Source organism: Taeniopygia guttata, chromosome 36, assembly GCF_048771995.1.
Source record: "Taeniopygia guttata chromosome 36, bTaeGut7.mat, whole genome shotgun sequence".
In the NCBI taxonomy this organism is placed as follows: Eukaryota; Metazoa; Chordata; class Aves; order Passeriformes; family Estrildidae; genus Taeniopygia; species Taeniopygia guttata.
Window position 1 is genome coordinate 3,333,186 of NC_133061.1, and position 22,504 is coordinate 3,355,689.

Sequence of the window (22,504 nt, forward strand, 5' to 3'; positions counted from 1 at the left end):
TATTTCATAAAGCCTTCATTTCACAGGAAAGGGTTAAAATTCCCGGACTCCCCGGACGGCTGCAATCTCAGCCCAGGACTCTTTCTCTAGTCTCCCACGCTGGGCATCTTCCCCCCCGCCTTCTCCTTCTCCTCCGCCGGCAAACTTCTAGGTGTCTGCTGGCTCTCTATCTCTTTTCCCTCTAGCTTAGGGGAGGGGGAACAAAAACATCCCAGATGTTCTCCACCCTTCCATCCGCAGGAGCTGGCCCAGCTTGGTTCCCGATCCTTCACCTCCTGGCCTACTTCTGCAGGCCGCATGGCTCCCCTCCCCCACCCAGCCTGGGCTGGGCAGGGGAGGTCTTTACCTTGCGATGACCGGAACCAAAGAAGGACGAGTCTTCCTGGGAATTCCGCTTTTAACCCCTCTGTGTTCTCAGAGGCGTGTCCACCTTCAATTGGTCACCCCAAGTGTCAGTATCTAAACCTGACCCCTGACTGGCTAGACCTCTTCCTTCTAAAAAAAAATTCTCTTCCCATGTCAAACCATGACACTCTGTTAGGATCCTTGTAGCATCTTCGATTTGTGAGGCTGTAAAGGGTTCTCTTTGAGCGAGCAGGATGTCATCCATATAATGGTAAACAATGGTAGCAGGCATTTTTCATCGTAGTGGTTGTAGTGCAGCATCGACATACAGTTGACAAAGTGTAGGCGAGTTGCGCATTCCTTGTGGCAGAACTGTCCACTCAAATCTTTTGTCAGGTTCTCCATGGTTAAGGGCAGGAAGCGTAAATGCAAACCGTTTGGTATCATTAGGATGCAATGCAATGGTAAAAAAGCAGTCTTTCAGGTCTATTATAAGGATGGGCCAGTCTTTTGGTATCATAGCTGGGTTAGGCAGTCCAGGTTGAAGCGCTCCCATGGGTTCCATTTGATTATTTACTGCTCTCAAGTCGTGCAGCAGCCTATACTTTCTGGATTTCTTCTTGATTACAAATATTGGAGTATTCCAGGGACTGGTGGAGGGCTTAACATGTCCTTGTTGATATTGTTCCATAACCAAAAGGTGTGCCTGTTCCAAACTTTCCCGTTTTAGAGGCCATTGCTTAACCACAACAGGTTTATCAGTAATCCAAGTAAGTGGCAGTGGGAAAGTCCAAGCAATGACCATTACTGTAAAGGGTGATCATTAGTGAGGACAAGACCCAGTTGAGCAAGAATATCACGGCCAATTAGGCAGTGAACAGTAGGTGGCAGTGTTGTTATAGAAAATGCTGTCGATGCTTGTTTCCCTTCAATCTCGACTGTCAGTACAGGGGTACGATCAGCCAGTGTCATTCCTCCGATGCCAGTGACAGTGGTTGCTGAGGGCTGTATTGGCCAGGTGGAAGGCCAGTGTGCAGGATCAATTATACTCGAGTCAGCACCTGTATCGAGGAGTCCTTTAAGTGTGATACTGCGTCCTTGATAAGTCAGACGACAGGACTTCTTAGGTCAAGTATTGAGGTCTATGGTGAGCAAGGTTAGGCCTCCCGTAGATCCGAAGCTCCCTTCATTCCTGGGCTCTTGTGTAAGGGACATTAGTCCCTTGGTCATTTGAGGCAACGGAATCAATCGGGCTAGTCTCTGTCCTTTGGGTACTTTCACGGGGGGATACGGAGTATGGACCATAATCATAAGTTCACTTTTACAATCAGAGTCAATAACCCCCGGCTCAACATACAGACCCAGAGTAGTAGCAGAGAAGCGACCAATTATCAAGCCCCCTATTGGCTGGCCATTTATAAAAATAGGGCCAAAAAGTCCAGTGGGAACCTTATGCAAGTGAGTGGAAAGGATGTCAACATCTACTGAGGCTGCCAGGTCCAAGCCGAGGCTCCCGGTTGTTGCTGGTTTGAGTTGTCGTGGGGTGTTGACAGTGCAGCTGCCATTTGTGTCCCTGCGCGGCCGCTGCTCACGCTGTTCTTCGAGTTTCCCTGCTTCCTTCGACAAGCAGTGGAGTTGTGCGTGTTGGATTGGCATTTATTGCACCATACTCCCGTAGCTCCACATTCTCGGCGGATGTGACCTACATTTCCACATCGGTAGCACTTCATTCGATTGCTGCCAGCGTTGGTCGAGCGGGGGTGTGCGGCTGCCGCTTGGAGGGGAGCAAGAGCTGCCATGACTTGATTTTGAGAGCTAATAGTTTGCTCACGCAGGGCTATGGCTTGTTCCTGTAATCCTTCTCCTATTTTCTGCAGAGCATTTACTAAAAATATCTGGGGGCCAATCGGCATAGAGGCAGCCTTTTCTAATAGGTCCTGCACCTTCCAATTCCCCGGGGTCGAATTAATCAAGGCTCTAGTGGTGGGATTGCCGTTTTGTAGGATGCATTGTCTTAGCAGGGCGTCTTGCATATGATCTGGTACTCCCGCTTTAGACAATGCATCCATGATCTTATCTACAAAGGCACCAAGGGGCTCGTCTCTACCCTGTTTGATTCCCATATATATAGGTATCCCTCCCAGGGTTTTAACTTTATCCATCGCTCTTTTGGCCACTGTCATAGCTTCCCTGAGTTTGTCGGGTCCTAAAGCTGCTTGGGTCTCAACTCTCAGAAATGCGCCTTGCCCTATTAGTTCATCAACCGTGATCCCTGTCAAGGCATCCCCCTGGGCCCTTGGGAGATTTACACTCAATGCAGCCTCCTCTCTCCAGCGCGCTTCAAACAACAGTTGTTGATGTGGGGTATAAATCAATTTGGCAATGCCTCTGATATCTGCAGGCAACAGCACTTGGGCATTAAACATGTAATTGAGCATCTGTTTAACCGGTTCACTAGAAACGCCATAATTCCCCACTGTGGCACGCAACTGGGCCAGCATTTTCCAATCTAAATTTTGCACCTGTGCCTGTTGCCCACCCCCCTGCGGGTTAGGCGTATAAATGACCGGAAATGCTAAGGTCTCCTGAGCTGCTGCAACAAGATCAGCGTCCCCCTTTTCCATCCCCTCACGGGCGAGCGTGCTCCAGATTTCACGTCTCTCCCTGGCCATGGCCTCCGCGAGGTCAGCTTCTGCCCCAGGGACAGGCTCCTGGCTACTGAGAGAAACAGTTGCCCGAGGTGGGGGAGGGGGGTTGTGGTGAGCATTCCCGGGGATCGCGATACTCGGCGGCTCGGCGGGGGGGGGGCGGATGGCACGGATGAAGGCACATTAACTGTTGTAAAAAAGGGGGGATTTGGAGCACTAGGATCTGCTGGTAAACCGAAATCGCAATTATGCTCTTGTGCTGTCTTTACTCCCTCAGCTGCCCTTTTTTCCGCTTGGAACATTAACAACTCATTGTGAATTACTTTCCATAACTTGCTCATTTTCTTTGCGGGTTTATCATCGTCTAACGTTAATTCCCACAACTTATCCCCATATTTTCGCCATTCCCCTAATTCATGTACGGTATGCGGGTCTGAGAAAAAGGAATACGAGGCTGCATGCTGCAATAAAGCAGGGAGATCTTTATCTAAATCAAGCCCCTTAAATTGCCTCCGTCTGAGAAAGGAGGTGAAAAGGTCATATGCTGCTTGCCTATCCATACTCACGTCAGCGCTGTTGCAGCCTCTCCAGGCTTCGGCAGCACGTATCGGCTGAGCTCGCCGTTGCGGTCACTCAGGGCGCGGCTCCAGGTAAAGCTTAATCGCCGTCCGTCTAGCTGCGGGACCCGAACCAAACGCAACGTCTCACAGATCCAGGCGGGGGGGGGGGGGGGTCCCATCCGTTCGGGTGCCAATTGTTGGTGAGAGTGTCGCGGGAAAACGAGTCTCATGATATCATGGTCAACAAGTTTTCAGTTTATTGGAGTCGATTACAGTTTCTTTATACAAGCACTAACTAGTTCATACGGATTGCAATAGCGAAGCTCAGGATTGGTTACCTTTCTATTAACACATATATCTCTTTGCGATAAGCCTTGCGGTTACTGCTTCTTTATACTTGATTACTTTTCTGCATACCAAGCAATATTTCATTTTTATCGAGACATCTGTATACTCAAGGTTGTTAGGAGATGTCTGGCTCTCAAGGTTGATAGAAAACATCTGTTTCTCAAGGGCATAGTTTTCATGCTACAAGTCACATATTCTCATACTCTCATCAACTTAACCCTTTCGTGTCCCTTGCTGCGCAGCCATTCTTCAGCTAAACTCTCAACAGGGGCATTCACAGGGCTTCCCTTACCGGTGCCTCCGTTGGTGTTTGGTCAAGTGAGAGCTCCTGGAGAAGCTCTTCCCACACTGGGGACACTCATAGGGCCTCTCCCCAGTGTGGATCCGCCAGTGCAGGAGGAGATTTGATCTGGCCTGAAACCTCTTCTTACACTCGGGACATTCGAAGGGCCTCTCCTCAGTGTGGATCATTTGGTGGGTGATCAGTTGGGACCTTCGGCTGAAGCCCTTCCCACATTCCCCACATTTGTATGGCCGCTCCCCAGTGTGGATCATCTGGTGGTGGATCAGGTTGGATCTCTGGCTGAAGCTCTTCCCACATTCCCCACACTCATAGGGCCTCTCCCCAGTGTGAATCCTCTGGTGGCGGATCAGGTTGGATCTCTGGCTGAAGCTCATCCCACACTCCCCACACTCATAGGGTCTCTCCCCAGTGTGGATGCACCGGTGGGTGATGAGGGTGGAGTTTTCCTTGAATCCCTTCCCGCAGTCGGGGCAGCGGAAAGGCCTCTCATCCGTGTGAATCCGCTGGTGCCGGAGGAGATGGGAGCTGGTCTGAAACCTCTTCTGACACTCGGGACACTCATAGGGCCTCTCCCTGGTGTGGATGCGTTGGTGGGTGACAAGGGCAGAGCTGCAGCTGAAGCCCTTCCCACACTCCCCACACTCGTAGGGCCATTCCCCAGTGTGGATCATCTGATGCCTGATCAGGTGGGAGCTCTTCCTGAAGCTCTTCCCACACTCCAAGCACTTGTAGGGCTTCTCCCCATTCTGAAGCTTCTCAGGGACCACCAGGTCTGAGCTCTGGCTGAAGCTCTGCCCACCTTCCTGACCCAGAGTGGGCCTTTCCTCCTCAGAGCACCCTGGGCTGGGTTTCCAGCCCCTCCTCCTGTGGGATCTCCGGGGCTTTTCCTCCCTGTTGGATTCTTGCGCTGTGGAGTGGCTCAAAACGGCCTCTTCCATGAGGTTCTGCTGTAGGGATTTGTCCTTCCTGGTCTCCATCCTCAGCTCCTGCTCTGGGGGAGGAAGGACAAGGAGAGGATGGGATTTGCCTCCGTGCCACAGGGAAGGGCAAGGAGATCCCCCCAGTGCGTCCCCAGCAGGAGGGCACCGGCAGCAGGGCTGTCCTGCAGCCGGGGGCTGTGCTGGGCTGGGAGATGGAGCAGGAGAGAGGGGGAAAGGGGCACTGACTTCCTCCTCACCTGCCTCGGTGTCCTGGGACATCTTCTTCTTTCTCACAGCCTCCCAGGGGCTGGGTATGGAAAATCCTAGTTTGGGGAAAAACAAGGGATGAGTACGCTGAGTTTGAGGGTCCCTCTGTCCCAGTCCATCCCTAGAAGTCCCTGGCCACCTGGGCTCCATAAAAACCTCCCAAACACCGAGATCCAGCCCTGAAAAAGCCTCCCAGGAGTTCCCCGTCCCTGCTCCCTCCCCTTTGCTGTTCGGGGCTCCCCCCTGTCCCAGCTGCTGGGGTCACACTTGGATTGGGGGTCCCCCTTCTCCTTGCTGCCCGCCCTCCCCAGGCTGCCAGGAGTCCCAGCAATCCCAAAAGCTCCCCCCTCTTGGCTCTCCCCATTTAGGGTGCTGGGCTGCCACGATCCGCTGGTACAAGTGGGGGTCCTGATGTTTCATTTTACCCATCTCAGAGTGCAAAGGACACACAGCAGGGGGACTTCCAATATCATTCAAAGCAAATGCACCTTTTATTGATGCCCTCAGCAGATGGGATAGAAGGGTTAGGAAGGAGATAAAGGATAGAGAGACAGAGAAGGTGGGTGAAGGGAAATAGCTACCAACAGAGAGACGAAATCCTCGTGGTCCAGCCAACAGATCTGTATTGTCACATCGGGGAGAATCTCAACGTCTTTAGTTAACTCAGGGGTCTATTATAGTTGAGGGAGCAGGTACAGGGAAGTGGAGAATAAGCTGAGAACAAGCACAGACGGTGCAGTTCCGAACTGGACAAACCAGTCCCGGCAGCGAGCAGGACCCATTGTTTCAGGACTCCTTGCCATGGGAAACCAGTCTTGGTCCAGCGATCACACCTGAGGGAACACTTGGCAGACATCCCGCTTCCGTCAGGCCAGCGCCCTGTGTTAGAATTTTAAGGGTCTCAGTCTCAGCCCGTGGGAGGGGGCCTCAATCTCCGTCCTTGACAGTGGTCATGAGGCAGATGAGGGGTCTTCCATGGGGGATCACCAAAGCTGAGAGGTGGGGAAATTAACCCCTCATTAACCCTATTGTGGTGAGTGGGGATCATGCAGCAGGTGAAATGTACAGAGCACGCCGCTCCTTGCCAAGCCCTGCCAGGAGCCGTGCAGCGTGGCAGCACAGCAAACACACCTGCAAACAATCACCTGGTGAGAATCCACCTCAACCAGGCCAGAACTGCACTCAGGGTCTGCAGGGTCTGAGTCTCTGTCCTTGCAAAGGTCGTGAGGCACATGAGGGAAACTTTGGACTATCTCTTACACCATGGACACCTGGATGAGAGGGACAGTTCTTTTCCATAGGAAGGAAAGCACAGAGCCACAGGGTGTGGAAGGCAGGTGAGAGCCTCACTGGGCCAAGGCCAGCCAAACTCGTCAGTAATGGCAGATTTTGTCTGGGAGCAATCTTTGGATACAGGGAATTTTGGAAGTGGAACCCCAGTGTTGGCCATGGGTGGCTGGAGTAGCAGGACAGGTCTTTCCCATAGGAAGGAAAGCATGGAGCCTTCCCCAGTGTTTTGGGGACAGATGGGAGGTGAGCCTTGTGAAACCATTGCAAGGCAGACTTGTCCTGGCAATATTCCTATAGGAACAATCCCTGGAAATAAGGAAATTTGGAGGTGAAATCTGAATTCTGGACATGTTTGCCAGGAGGAGAAGGACAGATCTTTTCTACAGGAAGGAAACAGGGAGCCCCAGTGTTTCAGCAGCAGATGAGAGGCAGACCTTGACATTCCAAGATCAGCCTGACCTGATCCCCCCCTCCCCACTCCCCCTGAGAGGCCAAACCAGTCTGACCTGTTCCAGGTTCCCTTGGTTCCATGGGGTCTCGAAGTGTCATAATGATGCATTGATTCCATGGGGTCCAGCAGTGTCCCAATGACTCCTCTGTTCCATGAGCCCTGCAGTGTCACCCTGTACCCTTGGTTCCACACAGCCCTACAGTGCCACCAAAGCCTCCTGGTTTCACGAGGCCCCACAGTGTCACAATGGTCCTCTTGGTTCTGTGGGGACCCCCAGGGTCACAGTGGTCTCACTGGTTCCATGAGGCCTCACAGTGTCACAATGATTTACTTATTCCATGGGGCCTCATAGTGTCCCAATGGTCTCCATGATCCCATGAGTCCCCTCAGGGTCACAATGGTCTCCTTGGTTCCATGGTGCCCCACAGTGTCACAGTGGTCCCTTGGTCTCACAGGCCCCACAGTGTCACAATGGTCCCTTGGTCTCACAGGGCCCCACAGTGTCACAATGGTCCCTTGGTTCCATGGTTCCTGTGCTGGTGCATTCCCCCCTCCCCTTCTCAGGCCGCCCTGCCAGCTGAGAAATGCTCGCTGGGCCTCGGCCTTGGCCAGCAGCCCCTGGGCTCAGCTCCTCTGGAGCTCATCACAAACCCTGTCTGCTCCAGGCACTGCTGCTGCCCAACCAGCTCCTGGCTGCTTTAGGAGCAGCCCTGGTGTCCTAGGGTGACTGTTATGGTGTTTGTATCTCCAATCGTGTGTTCTGTTTACGTTTGATATTATGTTCTGTGCTTTCAGAACTGACTCTGAAAGTGAAGGTTTGTTTTGCCGTGTTATCATCTGGTTCACCTCCCCCCATGGTCTGCTGTCTAGAAAAGGCTGGTGCTGGCTGACTGGCTTTTGCTTTGCTTGCTTGCTTGCTTGGCTTGCTTGCTTTGCCTGCTTTCTTGCTTTGCTTCCTAGTTAGGTTAGCTAAGCAGTCCAATTCTTTCCCTGGACTGTTGCTTTTTCCTTTCCTCTTTCTGAATATCATCCAACCTGCTCTGGACTGGGATCTGGGAAACACCAAGAACACCAGGAGCCTGCATTTTGTGATCTGCAGCAGCCATCCCCAGTGCTGGAGAGCAATCCCCAGTGCCCAGACCCGGGCGACCACTCCCAGGAAAGACCTTCTGGATTTGTTCAGCTCTTCAGAGGGGTGAAAGAGTTTTGTTGTCATCTAGTGTTGTTAATTGTTTTGGTGCTGGGGAGTGCTTTGCTTGTTGAATAAACAGGTTCTTTTCCACTTCTCTCTCAGAGGAAATTTTTCCCTGAACCAGGTGGGTGGAGAGGGGCCGTGGGGGTTTATTTCCTGGGTTTTCCCCAAATTTGCCCTAAACTAGGACAGGTTGGTTGTGCTGGAAAGAGACTGGGAGGCGTTTGGGTGAGTCCTGGTGGGGCTGAGAAGAGACTGGGAGAGGGTTTAGGCGTACTGGGGTGGTGGAGACGACTGGAAGGGGGTTTCTGAAAGAGTGGGATTCTGAAAGGGATGGGAGAGGCTTTGGTGGGTCCTGGGGAGGTGAGGAAGGGATCAGGGCAAGTTTCAGGGGGTCCTGAGTGGACTGGGAGCAATCAGGAGGGTGCTTGGAGAGGCTTGGGGTGTCTGTGAGAGGTTTTGGAAGGTCCTGACCCATGCAGACCTCCCAGAGATGCCGCTGGACGCCACCGGCTGGAGCTGTACCTGGGGCTGCTGGGGGACTTGGTGGCCGCATGTGACAAAGCCACCACTTTCCCCCAGGAGCTGCAGCGCCAGCTCGGGGACATCGAGGATGCCCTGGACGGGACAGTGGAGGTGTCGCCTGATTTCCTTGCGGCCTTGGTGGCCCCAGCGGCCAAGGCTGTGCAGCTGTGGGAGGCCAGTGCCTGCCTGGCCACGCGTCACCTGCTGGGGACACTTGGGGACATCAACACCCTCTTCTTCTGTCCCTCTCCTGGCCACGGTGGCTGTGCAGTGGCCGAGCGGTGCCAAAGAGCCATGGAGGTCATCCCGAGGCTGCTGTGCACAGAGCAACATCACCACTGGGCCGTCATCAGGCCGGTGTCACCTCGGCAGAGACTCGGGGACATTCTGAGGCACTTTGGGAGCACTTGGGGACACTTTGGGAAGGTGTGTGGCGACGCTGGTGGGGGCGGGGGGGGGTGAACGAGCCTCCCCTCAGTGCCTTGCAGGAGACCCGGCTGTGATTTGGGGGCCGGGGGGGTCCCCAGGCAGCCCCCACTGCTGAGCACTGACCCTGCCCTGGGGGCGCCGGGACACCCCAAAAACCGCACCCGCACCCCCTTCAGTGCCCCCAAACCCCCCTCGAGCACTGACCCCCCCTCACCGGGCACTGGGACGAGTGGAGACCCCCTCTCGGTTTTCTGGGGGTCGAGATGACTCCGAGATTGTGAAAAGTCCTTTTCTCCCAGCCCGCGCGGGCAGAGAAGGAGTCGAGATGCGGAGCTTTGCTTCTCAGGGCCGTTTATTTTCCCTTTTCTCTAACAGCTTTGTCCGCTCTGCTGAGCTCTCGCTAGCAGGTCGGTCTGTGGCAGTCTCCCTGCCCTCAGGGCACTGTTTGCCTTCTACACTAAAAACTACCTGTACTGTGTTTACAATAACGTGCCAATATCTATCATTTCTGTTGGACAGTGTGTCTCTACCTTCAACCAATAGAAAAGTGTCACCATCACAGCAAGACATGGAGGGCAAAAAGAAGGAGAAGAAGGTCAGGACACACCCAGATCCCTCCACCTTGTCCCATTGAACCCCATATTTTAAAATGTTAAAATTCTACTTTTCCACCCTGTGTTAATTCACCTACCACGCTACTCAAACCCTTGTGCCTTGTAATTCCCCCTACAAAGTTGGCAATTTTCTCCAGGGGCTAAAACCACAGCCACCGGTGTTCTTGACACCATGCCAAGGTCTCCGAGGCCCCTGCCAGGGTCTGGAGCCATCCAGGGCAGCCAGAGGGATGTCCTGGATTCTGACACCCCCCAATTACCGAGCAGTGGGAGCCCCCCAGGCACTGCCCCCACCTCACCAAGCACCAGGATAGGGACCGGACCCCCCTTGAACCCTGGGAACCCCACAAGCACCAGGACCCCCCAGGCAGCGCCACCCCCGTGCACCGGGACAGGGACCGGGCCCCCCTCGTGCACCGACCCCGCCGAGCACTGGGCCCGGATCCCCTTTGTGCCCCCCATCCATGACGGAGGTTCCATCCCCTCCGCTTTGACCCCCCCAGAGCCGCGGGACCCCCAGGAACAGTGCAGGGACTGTGGGGGACCCCAAGGGCTGGGGGGGCACGGGGGGTTCACCAGCACTAGGGGAGTCCCTTAGGGTTTGGTCCTTCCCCCCCCCGTTATCTCCCAAGGCCCACTGTTATAATCAGGGTCCCCCCCAATTTACTGGGATCCCCCCATTCACTGCTTCCCCCCTTCACCAAGCCCCCCAAATCGCTGGGAACACCCAAGCTATGAGCCCCCCGCAGTGCACCAGGACCCCCCACTCACCTCCCATCCCCCATCCATGGGAACCCACCCAAATCACAGCAGCACAAGGAGAAGAAGCCAACACCTTCCCCACACCCAGCATGGATCACCAGGACCATGGATCAGCAGGGCTCTGCCCAACGGGGGTCACTGGGGATCATCCAGCCCGGATCCTCCCATGGGGGATGGAGCTGGAGCAGCGCACCAAGCTCTTCCCTCACTCTCTTCCCTCACTCCAAGCTCTTCCCTCACTCTCTTCCCTCACTCCAAGCTCTTCCCTCACTCTCTTCCCTCACTCCAAGCTCTTCCCTCACTCTCTTCCCTCACTCCAAGCTCTTCCCTCACTCGGGGCACTCACAGGGCTTCCCTTAGTGGTGCCTCCGTTGGTGTTTGGTAAAGGCAGAGCTCTCTGTGAAGCTCTTCCCACACTTCCCACACTCGTAGGGCCTCTCCCCGGTGTGGATGCGCCGGTGCCTGGACAGGCTGGAGTTGCGGTTGAATCCCTTCCCGCAGTCGGGGCAGCGGAAGGGCCTCTCCTCTGTGTGAATCCGCTCATGTAGGAGGAGATGGGAGCTCCTCTGAAACCTCTTCCCACACTGGGGACACTCGTAGGGCCTCTCCCCGGTGTGGATGCGCTGGTGTGTTCTCAGACCTGAGCTCTGCCCAAAGCTCTTCCCACATTCCAAGCACTCATAGGGCCGTTCCCCAGTGTGGAACACCTGGTGCTCAATCAGGCCAGACATGTGTCTGAAACCCTTCCCACACTTCCCACACTCGTAGGGCCTCTCCCCGGTGTGGATGCGCCGGTGCACAGTGAGGTGGGAGTTGTGCTTGAAGCCCTTCCCGCAGTCGGGGCAGCGGAAGGGCCTCTCCTCTGTGTGACTCTGTTCATGTTTGAGGAGATTGGAGCTGGTCCGAAACCTCTTCCCACACTCCCCACACTCGTAGGGCCTCTCCCCAGTGTGGATCCTCTGGTGCTCGATCAGGTGGTCGCTCCGACTGAAACCCTTCCCACATTCCAAGCACTTGTGGGGCTTCTCCCTGCCATGAGACTTCTCCACCAGCTCCGAGCTCTGGCTGGATCTCCGCCCGCCTTCCTGGCTCAGGGGGGCTCTTTCCTCCCCGCAGCTCCCTGGGCTGGGTTTGCAGCTCCTCCTCCTGCAGCATCTCCGGGGCTTTTCCTCCTCCTCCATCCAGCCACGCCCAGGAAATGAAAAATCCTGGTTTGAGGAAAAAAACAAGAGGAGAGCACCTTGGACTAGACGTTCCTCCTTGCTCCAGTTCATCTCAGGAAGTCATTGGGAATCTTGTGTCTGTAAGAACCTCCAAAACACCAAGATTCAGCCCAAAAATCCTACAAACTTCCAAGACACAGATCAAAAACTCCCCAAACATCACAAGTCCGCAAAAACCTCCTCCAAAACATATTCAGCTGCTACATAAAACCAAAGCACCAACATTTAGCCCATGAAAGCTCAGAAACACCAAGATGCACCCTGTGAAAATCCTGGATCCCCCTCCACAGTCACCTGCTGCATGTGGGGGGAGCAACGCTCCTGGGGCTGGGGGGAGGCTGCAGATACAGGGAGGGGTGGAACCTTCTGCTGCTTCCTCTTTCTGCTCCTTCTCCTCCTCCTGTGTCTCTCCTCTTCCTCACACTCCTCTTCCTCCTGCTATTCCTCCTTCTCCTGCACAATCCCACCTTCTCCTGCCACCTGCATCGTTTGACCATTCTGTTCCTCAAGCCTGCTTCTCCTTCCCTTCTCCTCCTGCCCCCAGGCCCAGCACCCACTGCCGGCTCCCTCTTCCCCCCAGACCCACAGCATCCCAGCCGAGGGGCAGGGATGGAGCTGGGGCAGGTCGGGCTGGGGCAGCGCTGGGCTCTCGGCCGCTCCCGCCCGCACTCGGTCCCCACTGCAGCCGCTCCCGCCAGGACAGCGCGGGGGGGCCCGGCCTTGGCGCTGCCCCACTCCCACCTCCCAAATTCCCCTCGCGGGGGCGATGGGGCCGAGGGGGAAGGCTCAGAGGGCCAGGGAGCTGTAAACAAAGGAGTGACAGGAGAAGGAATCGGTTTCATTAAATGTTATTAATTGATGACACAGACTGCTGCTCAGCCAAGGCCCTGCTCTATTCATGAACTTCCAGAAGAACAACAAAGACTTAACAGAGCCATGAATATCATTTGCTATATAAAAGCAGGAAGCATATTAAGGGAGTATGTAGTAGGTGGATTGGGAAGTCTGCAGCTCTCAAGTGCTTCAGCCAATGGGGAAAGCAGAGGGAGATGTGGCCAGGAGAATTAGGGTGAAAGGGAGGCTGTGTCCTCCAGCAATTGGAGAGATCCCATGGGGAATGTCCCATGGCCTCTCCCATTTTTAGAAATGAAATTAATTTCACAGGACTCCTCTGTCTGCTTTGTGGACAGAAACCTCTGGTGATGTCAATTTTTCCGCACACCCTGGGGCAGGGAGTGCAGCTGAAGGTGCCTCACCCACTTTGGGTGATCGGCTCCCTTGGCTGGCGGCGGCACCGGGGATTGATTGGGGACCCGGGAGTGACCAGGAGACAGACGAGTGACACATCAGGGGGGTCTGTGAAGAGTCAGCAGGGAGAGAGCACTGAAAATCTCATCAGTGACTGCCCTGGGACCTTCGGGGAGTGAACATGGCAGGGCACCCATGGAGGGGAGGAAAAGGGAAAGCCAGGGAGGGCTCCTGGCCAAAGGGATGATGATCCCAAAATGTCTCTGAAGGGTCCCTTGGGAGAATACTGAGGTAGTTTGCACATTCCCCCAGAGGTAATAAAGGACATGGACACCCAGGGGGGCAATAAGGGAAGGGGAGAAGGGATTTGGACAACAGGGGATGGATGGTGTTGGTGTGCTGGGAAGGGATCAGGTGAAGGGGAGTGTGCAGCAATATGGTTCAGGCAAGAAGCAGCAGGAGGAATGTGTGTGGTAAGAAAAAGGATGATGGAAAAGAGGAGGAACAGAAAAATACTCAGGATTGGGATGTTTTTCAGCAGGGTCTTATCCTGACAATTTGCCAGCTGATACTTTGAATTCCCAGTTTCCAGGAGAGGAAAAGCAGGAGGTCAGGATGTCAGGGGTTTCTCTGTGGTGGGCAGCGGCAGCAGCGGGCGCAGAGGTGCGGGACCAGGAGCAGGGCTGGGGGCCTGTGGGGAGCTGTGGGGCCGGGCCGGGGCTGTGGGGCAGCCAGGGCTCAGCGCCGGGCGCTGCCTGACCCCACCAGCCCCGGGCAGGGCCGGCAGTGGCCCCCGGCCCCCAGGAGGCTGCGGGACGCCCCGGCCGCTGCCCGGCCCCGGGGAGCTGCCGGCCCTGCCCGCCGGGGGGGCCGCCTTTGGACACTGCGGCAGGACAGGCACCGGCTCTGCCACACGGGCTGTGCAGGGGACCCTGAGCACAAGGAGCAAAACAAAGCAACATCTGGGAAATGCAGAGTGCACATGGAAGGATCAGGATTTTCTGTTAAGGATTTGGCTTGGGTCCCTGCAGAAAGGAAAGATTTTGCAGAAAGCTCAGCAGCTCTCAGAGGATGAGCACCCACAGGCAGTGACCGCAGCTGCAGGAGTGGCACAAGAAGGCCCTGCAGCACCTGGGCACAAAGGCACAGCAGCTGAAGGCAAGGAGGGATGAGCAAAAGGCCAAGCTGAAGGCAAAGGCCATGGCAGAGTTCCCACAGCCCCTGAGGGACCAACCCCAGGGCCCAAGGGGGCCCCAGCACCCAGGGGACAGCCTCGGCCACAAGCACCTGGCAGAGGCATTGCCCTCCTGGCCAGGGCAGAGCCCACCCAAACAGCCCCTGGGAAGGAGTCAGGGCTCCAGCTGCAGCCCACAAGGACACTGCAAGCACAGACAGCAGCACCCTCAGGAGGAGCGAGTCCACCCCTGCATGGACATGGATTGTCAGGGTTCTCTGAGCTCCCATCCCACCGGGGACCCACCACACTGCAGCCCTGGAGAACATCCAGGCTGGGTCTGCATCCAGAGGAGGCCTCTCCTGATGGACACAGGGGCCTCTCCATCCACTCTGAATCTTACACCTAAGGGGGGAAAATTGGAAAGGAATGTTTTCATTGTTAAGGGAATAAATGGAAAAGCTAAGCTGGTATAATTTGTTCAATCACTCTTAGGAGCTGTGGGGGATAGGTTTGAAATAAACGAATTTTTTTCTCTTCCTACTGTGATTGTTATTAACTAGGAAGGAATTTGATGGTGGCATTGTAATATTGTAAAAGGTAATACAGAGGCTATTGCTGCTTTGTATCAAATGTCTGGCACGGCCGATGCTGAAGGGAACCCAGAGGTGTGGGCAGCCCCAGAGGGAAATTTAATTTGGATCCTCTCCAAATTACTTGGAAGCAACCAGGACAAGTGGGGGCTAAAAGCAACACCCTGTTCCAGGGGAGGGAAGGAAGGGCTCACAGCCTGGTATGGAGTCCCTGCTAAAGGCAGGGCTTTTGGAGCCAGGGATGTCTCCCTACAGCACTCCTATCCTGCCAGTCAGGGAATCAGATGGCTCCAATCAGGAGGACAAGAACAAGTGGTAGACAAAGCCTCTGTGAAATGGCTGAATTTCCTGGCTAAAAACATCTTTTCAGTATTTGAAAAAAAAAAAAAAAAAAGGCAAACGGTGGAGAAAAAGGTTAAATATTTAGGACATACTGGGACTGAAGCTTTCTTGTGCATTCACCCAGAGAGGGTCTGGGCAATCTCAGGAGTAACATTACCCATGACTAAAAAGGAGCTACGACAATTCTGTATTGAGGATTCTCTGTTCCAGCAAGAACATTGTAGGACTTTGTAACCCCAGACAGCCTCCATGCTGTGGTATGGACAGGAGAAAGTGAATAAAACCTGAGAAAATGAACAACCAAAAATATTGATGCCTCAGCTATGGCTCTTCCAGACTCAGAAAAGAAATTGGAATTGTAGGTGAAAGTTCAACAGGGCCATGCCAAAGGAATTTTTGGGCCAAAATGTTTCACCCAGTGGCCACAGTGGCCTCATTGTCTGCAGAATTGTGCAGCCACAGCTTCAACGGGAACCGAGGCCCAAAACCTGATGACAACAGGATCTCCAACTGTTCCAGTCCGCCATCAAGTTCAAGCTTTGATAACCAAAAGAGCCTCGCAATGGATGAGCAGTGCTCGGTTATTACAGTGTGAAACTTGTTCAGTGGCACAGGAGGATTCAGAACTGAGGACAGGGGAAGGGTTTAACCCAGCCTCCTGTTTGAACAGCCCCAGAGGGGCTGGGAAGAAACCCAGCACTGCATTCAAGTGACACAGCTCCAGACCCAGCCTGGGCGAGATTCAGGAGACATTGCCTGGCCTGAGGCAGAAAATGTCTTTGTGGATGGCTCTTCAAGGGCAGCAGAAGGGAAAAGAGTTCCAAGACACGCTGTTATTGAGGAAAGGGAATCAGACAAAGCCCAGGTTACCCCCATGGTCAGCTCAACGGGCACAGCTGTGTGTGCTTGTAAGAGCCTGGCACTGAAATGCCCTGAGCAGGAAGGCTTCAATATCTTCTGGTGACACCATCTCACCTAACAGGGGGGGAAAAGCAATTCTGATTGCTCAGCAGCCACTGGATCACTTATTAAGGTATTTCTAAAAGACATTACTCCAATAAAAGTCATTGTGGAAGCAACAGACTCAGAGAGCAGAACGCATTTTACAGGAAAGATCCTCCAGGGGGTTATGGCAGCTTTAGGAATACAATGGGACCTCCAGAACCCCTGGCACCCCCAGAGCTCAGGCTGGGTACAAAGAATGAATCGGGATGGAAAGAAACACCTTTGGAAGCTGGGGATAGAAACCAAGATGCCATGGGTACGGCTTTTGCCATTGGCTTGGGCAAGAAGAAGAGCCAGACCCAGGGCAGATATTCAATTATTTCCCCTTGGAATTGATCTCGGGAATTCCTTACCCTGGGAATTCTCCACCTAGTGCAGGGTGGAGATAAGGGATGCACAGTTAAAGCAGTCTGTGGCCAGAATCCTGTCTCTGGTGCAATCTCTCCCCCAGGAAGCTGGGCTGGCACAGAGCTGCCTTGGCACTTTGCTGTTGCCAACATCCCAGCAGGACATCGGCTCCTGCCTAAGGAGTGCAGAGCAGCACCACTGGTGGCCAAGTGGCGTGGCCCGTGCCAAGTGGCCCCGAGGCCAGAAACAGCCGCCAGCACAGCTGAGCACGGGGGGACCCCTCAGCCTCGGCTCCAGGTCTCTGCAGCCCCGGAGATTTGCACTTCCCGCCTGCAGCAGGAGGATGGGAGGCCCCCACTGAGCCTGCACTGAAGGCACCGCAGCAGCAGCCAGGGCTCCACAGCGGGGCAAGGCCCTGGGCCTGCCCACACATCCTCTGCTGAAATCCTCGGCCTGGCCACCCTCCTTTGGCAGCTCCAGCACCGGGGACAGCCCTTGCTGCCACTGCTGCAGCTTCAGCGCTCTCTGGGCCTGCCCTGCCACAGCTGCTGGGCAAGAGCACGGCACAATTCCACTCTGGCTCTCACTTACACTCACACACTGCCCTGCCTGCCATGGCATTGATGGAAAATACACCAGCTCATAGACTTTAACATTGTTAACCTTTCATTTCTCTACTCAGGCTTGCTTTGCCTTGGCCCTGGGGAAAGAAATGTTAAAGGTTTTGTTAAGGGATGTTACACCACTCAATGGAGATGACTTTAACATCTCAACACACTGGGAATGGCCCAAAAGATACCCACAAAGATAACACCCAGCAGCAAAACATCAACCCCAGCAGCAAACAGCTACCAACACCTACCCCAGACACTGCCAGGGCTGCAGACACCTGGTCTGCACAAGGCTGAGGAGGAAATCCAGCATTTCCCACCTCATTAACAGCAGAAGCAAAGAAATCCGGGTCCAATAGGAAACCAAATACTAAAAACTGCACAACTTGAAACTTTGGAACATTAAACCAGTGGATTTAGACTGGTTCAGACTGTATCAAGTTTGGGAAAAATCTAGTAAAAGCCACGGAGCTTTTACTCCGATAGTATTTTATTTATTATATACTCCGATATATTTTACTGATACTTTAGGTGTCATGGAACAATTTTCTCTGCACACCCGGGCTATGTGGGGATGGAATGATTTCTGTTGCACATCCTGGCCAGAACCAAGGAATTGACTCTAACAATAAACATATTGTTGGAGTTTATCTTTTTCCTGCAGTTTCAGTGCTAAGTTTAGAGCAATAGAGTATTTTTAAATTACTCCTACTTCTATATTGCTGATTAGGTTTGGGTCAGGGATGAGAAAATAGGTTTTTACTTAGAGGAGAAGGAGAAAAAATTTAATTGACTTGGAAAATTTTTGTGTATGTTTGTGCGTGGCTCTTAGAGATAGAAAAATTTTGGTCTGGCTTTTTCGACGTTCACCTTTAGGCAACATTTTGTGAAGCTAGAAGAGATTTAAAGGTGACCCTTTAACTCATAAATAGAAGATTTGAAGGAAAAGAAAATAAATAGAAGATTTGAAAAAAAAAAAAAAAAGAAAAAGCAGCAGGTTGGGGGGGGGGCACATGTGAGGCTGCTGAAGGCTGCTCTGGAAGAGAAGCTGCATTCCAGGCACCCAGGAGGAGCTTTAGAAATGCAAATTGACACTGCGGGGCAGAGTGGGGACAATGTACCTGGCTCTTCTTGCCTGGGGCAGGAATTGGCTGATTCCCTCTGCCCCTCACCCCAAGCTCTGCCTGCTTGCACAGATGGAATCTGCACAGCTGAAGGCAGAGCCCATGGTGAGGATCTGACTCTGAAACAGAAATGGCTGAGGCTGCAAAGGGAAACAGCAAATGGAGAATGTTGTGAAAACTTCACTAAAATAAGGGGGGGGATCATCCCTCTGCCCACTCCAACATCTGCTGCCCCTGTCTGTGCTGTACAGGGTGTATCAGAGCACTGGGGCTTTTGCTAGAACAAGTCCAGGGAAATTAGTTGGAATTCAAGTATTTGATGATGTATTTAGAAAAATGCAGTCATTGATGCAGCCTCAGCTTGAGGGAGCACCCAGAAATGGGGAAAAGATGAAGGGCCACCAGAACAAATCCTACAACACCACGGACCAGCACCTGGGAACCCAAACCAATTCATATCAGGAGACAGAACCCATTTATCATTTCAATGGCATCATTAGATTAAAAGCTGTCCTCAAAAGAAGAAGCAACTAGACAGCTCCAGCTCCTGACCTTCCACTGAAAGAGGAACACAACATTTCACATGGGGATGGGATCAGATTATCTGTTAGCAGAAAAAGCAGGAGTTTGTGGAGAACTAAATGATTCAAACTGCTGTTGGCAAAGAGATGACAAGGTAAAAGTGCTGAAAAAGATAACAAAGGAAATAGGAGAGCAGTTTAGAAATTGGTCCAAACATGAAAAGGATGGGAATGGGATACGCTTTCGTGGCTCCCCGGCACACCAGGGGTTAAACGAATGCTGCTTCTCCTCTTCTGTGCTGCAGCAACTCTCATCTTTTTACCATGCTCCACACCTTGGCAGTGCAGCTCATCCAGCAGCTGAGCCAGGGGATGCAGGTGGCAGCCAGGCCTCCTGATCCACAAACAGCTACAAAAGGACAGGGAATGAGGGCACCGAGAATAATCCCAAAACTAAAGAGGAGCCGGGAAGAACAAAACAGAGTCAAGGAGTGAATCTGCCTGGAGAGAGAGCCAGGCACTTGTAGATAAGGAAGTAACGGGGGAAACCCTCAGTTCCAATAAATATCACAAATTGAGCCACACAATTTCTCAAAGCCCCGCTAAATTCCCGAACTTCCAGGAGAACAAAGACTTAACAGAGCCATGAATATCGGCTGGTATACAAAAGGAGGGTGCATATTAACGAGGACAGGCAGCAGGCGCAGCATCGGGAAGTCTGAACCTTCCAAGGACCTCAGCCCGTGGGCAAAGGCAGAGGGAGATGCGGCCGGGAAAATGAGGATAAAAAGGAGGCTGCGGACTACAACCATGGCAGAGAGCGCACGGCAAATGCCCCACGGCCTCTCCCCGTGCTCGGCAATAAAGTCACTTTTACAGGACTCCTCGCTCTCCTCCGGCCACAAAAACCTCCGGCGACGGGAATTTCCCCGCACGCTCCCGGCAGCCCCCTCTGTCCTACCCACAGCAGCCGGGCCGAGCCAGCGCTGCTCCGGCAGCGGCTCCTGCCCAGGCCCCGGCGGGAAGGAGACCGCGGGCAGCCGCTCCCGCCGCGCCCTCAGCCCGGGGCCGGCACGGGCCGGACACGGCACCACCGACCCGCCGCAACCCCCTGCCGCCCCCTCCGCCCGCAGCCAGCCCCGAGCCCCCGCAGAACCCAGCGCGGCTCCCACCTGCGCCGGGGCCGCCTCCGAGCTCCGCCGACGCCGCCTCACCGCGCTCCGGCCGCTGCCGCCGCTCCCGGGCCCGCACAGACGCTCCCGGCGCCAATGGCGCCGCTGCCCGCCCACGGCCGCCCTCAGCCCGCCGCCGGGGCCGTGCTGCGCCCCGCTCCCACCAATCAGCGCGCCGCAACCACGACTGACGGCACCAGCGGCCAATGGCAGCGAGCTGGGGGCGGGCTCTGCGCACGGCCCAGACTCGCCCCGCGCTCTCAGGGCCCCCCGCGCTGCGTGAGGGCAAAGCCGGAGATGAGCAACAGCCCCGGGACGGGCCCGGGCCCGAGGCGGGATTGAGCTGCTCACACAAACAAACTTCTCCGCACCTCCCGCCACGGCTTTCCCGGCCCTGCGCCTTCCGTGCCTCCGGCTCTGCGGGAAGCCCGGGAGCCTCCCTTCTCCTGCCCCTCGTTAGTGCATCGGTGCTTCGCTTTCATTTCCCCCAAAAAGGGAAACCTGCCCAAAGCCCTGTGGGTGAGCGGGGGAGGGGAGAGATTTCTGGCAGAAAACTCCAAAGACTCAGAGCAGGATGAGGAGAAGTCAGTGCAGAGCCTTAAATGCAGCTTTCCCCACGCCTCCCTGCTCCCAGCTGCACCTCCTCCCCCGGCAGGGCAGGAGACAGGGAATGGGGCCGTGCTCAGCTCATCCCCCGCGGCTTCTCCCTCTGCTCAGGGACAGGAGTCGTTCCCTGCTGCACCCTGCGCTCTCTCCCAGCCGAGACTTCTCCAGGAACTTCTCCGAGCCGAGTCCATCCCCTGGGGCACAGCCCCCTCCAAGTGCTGCAGCGTGGGTCACTGTGCCACGGGCTCGGTCCTGCCAGGCCAGGCTGCTCCAGCGGGGCCCCTCTGCCCACGGGGTCACAGCCTCCTCTCAGGCATCGCCGAGCTCCAGCCTGGCTCCTCCAGGGGCTGCAGGGGGATCTCTGCATCCCCATGGAGCTGCAGGGGGATCTCTGCATCCCCATGGACCTGCAGGAGGATCTGTGCAGCCCCATTGTAATATAAATTATGGAATAATTCGTGATTATGTAAAATATACATGAAGTCAGTTGTGCTAGTAGAAAAAGATTCTTAAAGTTTTAAAAGATCTGAAGACCCAGCCGGGAAAGACTGGAAACCACAGATGACAGAGAAAGAAAGACCTAATTTACAATTGAAAACACGTGGCTCCCTGCAGAGATGGGCACTTTCCGGGGATACTCCACCAGACGCCCAAGGTGAAAAATGCACATATGTTAGTTTGAATAGTAGTGCTGTATTAACATTTTAATCATACTGTAAATGTAGTTGTGTAGTTACATTGAAGCTTTAGTAGTTAAAATAGAAACTATGTATCTGGGTTTTCTTTTAAGGAATGACATACTCGCTTTGACATAACCATCACAGAACACCTAAATCTTCCAAAGAAGAGGAATTTATGATTTTCTTGTCAGAGGAATCTAATTTCTTCAGGCCTTGCTCAGACTCGAAGACGCCATGGGAATTAAAGGAAATAGTTGGCATATAACAGACAGAGTTTCTTGTTTTAAATAGAATGTATGCATAACCATGAAGGATATATGAATATGCAATAGTGTAGTTTTAGGTGTGATTCCTTTGTTCACAAGGTATGCTTGTTGTGGCTTAAGTGCCCCAGAGCATCTGGACATCCTTAATTCTTTGCTTTTTATTGCCTTGTAATTGTCCTAACTCTAAATTTTTATTACTCTAATTGTATTACTATTTTAATAACCATGTTATTATTATTAAAAATTTAACAGCCAAGTGATTGGCGTTTTTCACAATTATGGTAGCAAAGGATGGTTTTTAACACCTCTCTGCTGGGGCCTTGGGAGAGTCAGGGTGAGGAAGACGGGTCCTGCCCTATTTAGGCAGCCTCGCTCTGTTCCCCTGGTGTGTGACCAGACACAGGTTATGATCTATGGGCAAAAGGAGACAATAAAACAAAGAAAAGGGAAAGCATTCCCTAAAACCACAGTAATTAGCCCCAAGACTAAAGTGTACACGAAGAACCAAGACCTAAGGACAAAGGATAGGTGAGTATTTGTTGGGATGGGGTGGATAAGGGGGGAATGAATGTGTGTGACAGAAGCTGCTGGGTATCCCAGACTTGCCAAGTGATTGCTGTAGTCTCTCATGCTGCTTTTCGTCTTTTTCATGTGAAAAACGGCCAGTAAAGAGACCAAGCGAGTGATAAAAAAGAGAGAATCCCTCCCAGAGAAACTGGGACTGGATCTTAGGAAGAAGAGGAACCCCGTGGAGTGCCGGATTGAGGGATAAGAGTGCCCAAGAGCATCCAGGATTCAAACCTGCTGGGTTGAGGGATTAACATTCCAACAGCACTCAGGGTGTAGATAAGTAATGTAGACTGTTTGAAAGTAAAAAGTATCTTCTTGTTGTATGTGAGAGTTAGTGAAAAATAAAAGTGAGTAAATGTAGATGAA

General features: G+C 53.6%; 1 protein-coding gene across 1 annotated transcript in view; it reads right to left on the reverse strand.

Annotated features, from left to right (window-relative positions):
• The window catches only part of LOC140681480 (uncharacterized), a 1,248,316-nt gene that overhangs the window by 709,005 nt on the left and 516,807 nt on the right, over positions 1 to 22,504 (reverse strand). The window contains 3 exon segments of the mRNA XM_072921322.1: positions 4,201 to 5,004; positions 11,071 to 11,684; positions 17,478 to 17,492. Of these exon segments, the coding sequence (XP_072777423.1) occupies positions 4,201 to 5,004; positions 11,071 to 11,684; positions 17,478 to 17,492 (1,433 nt within the window).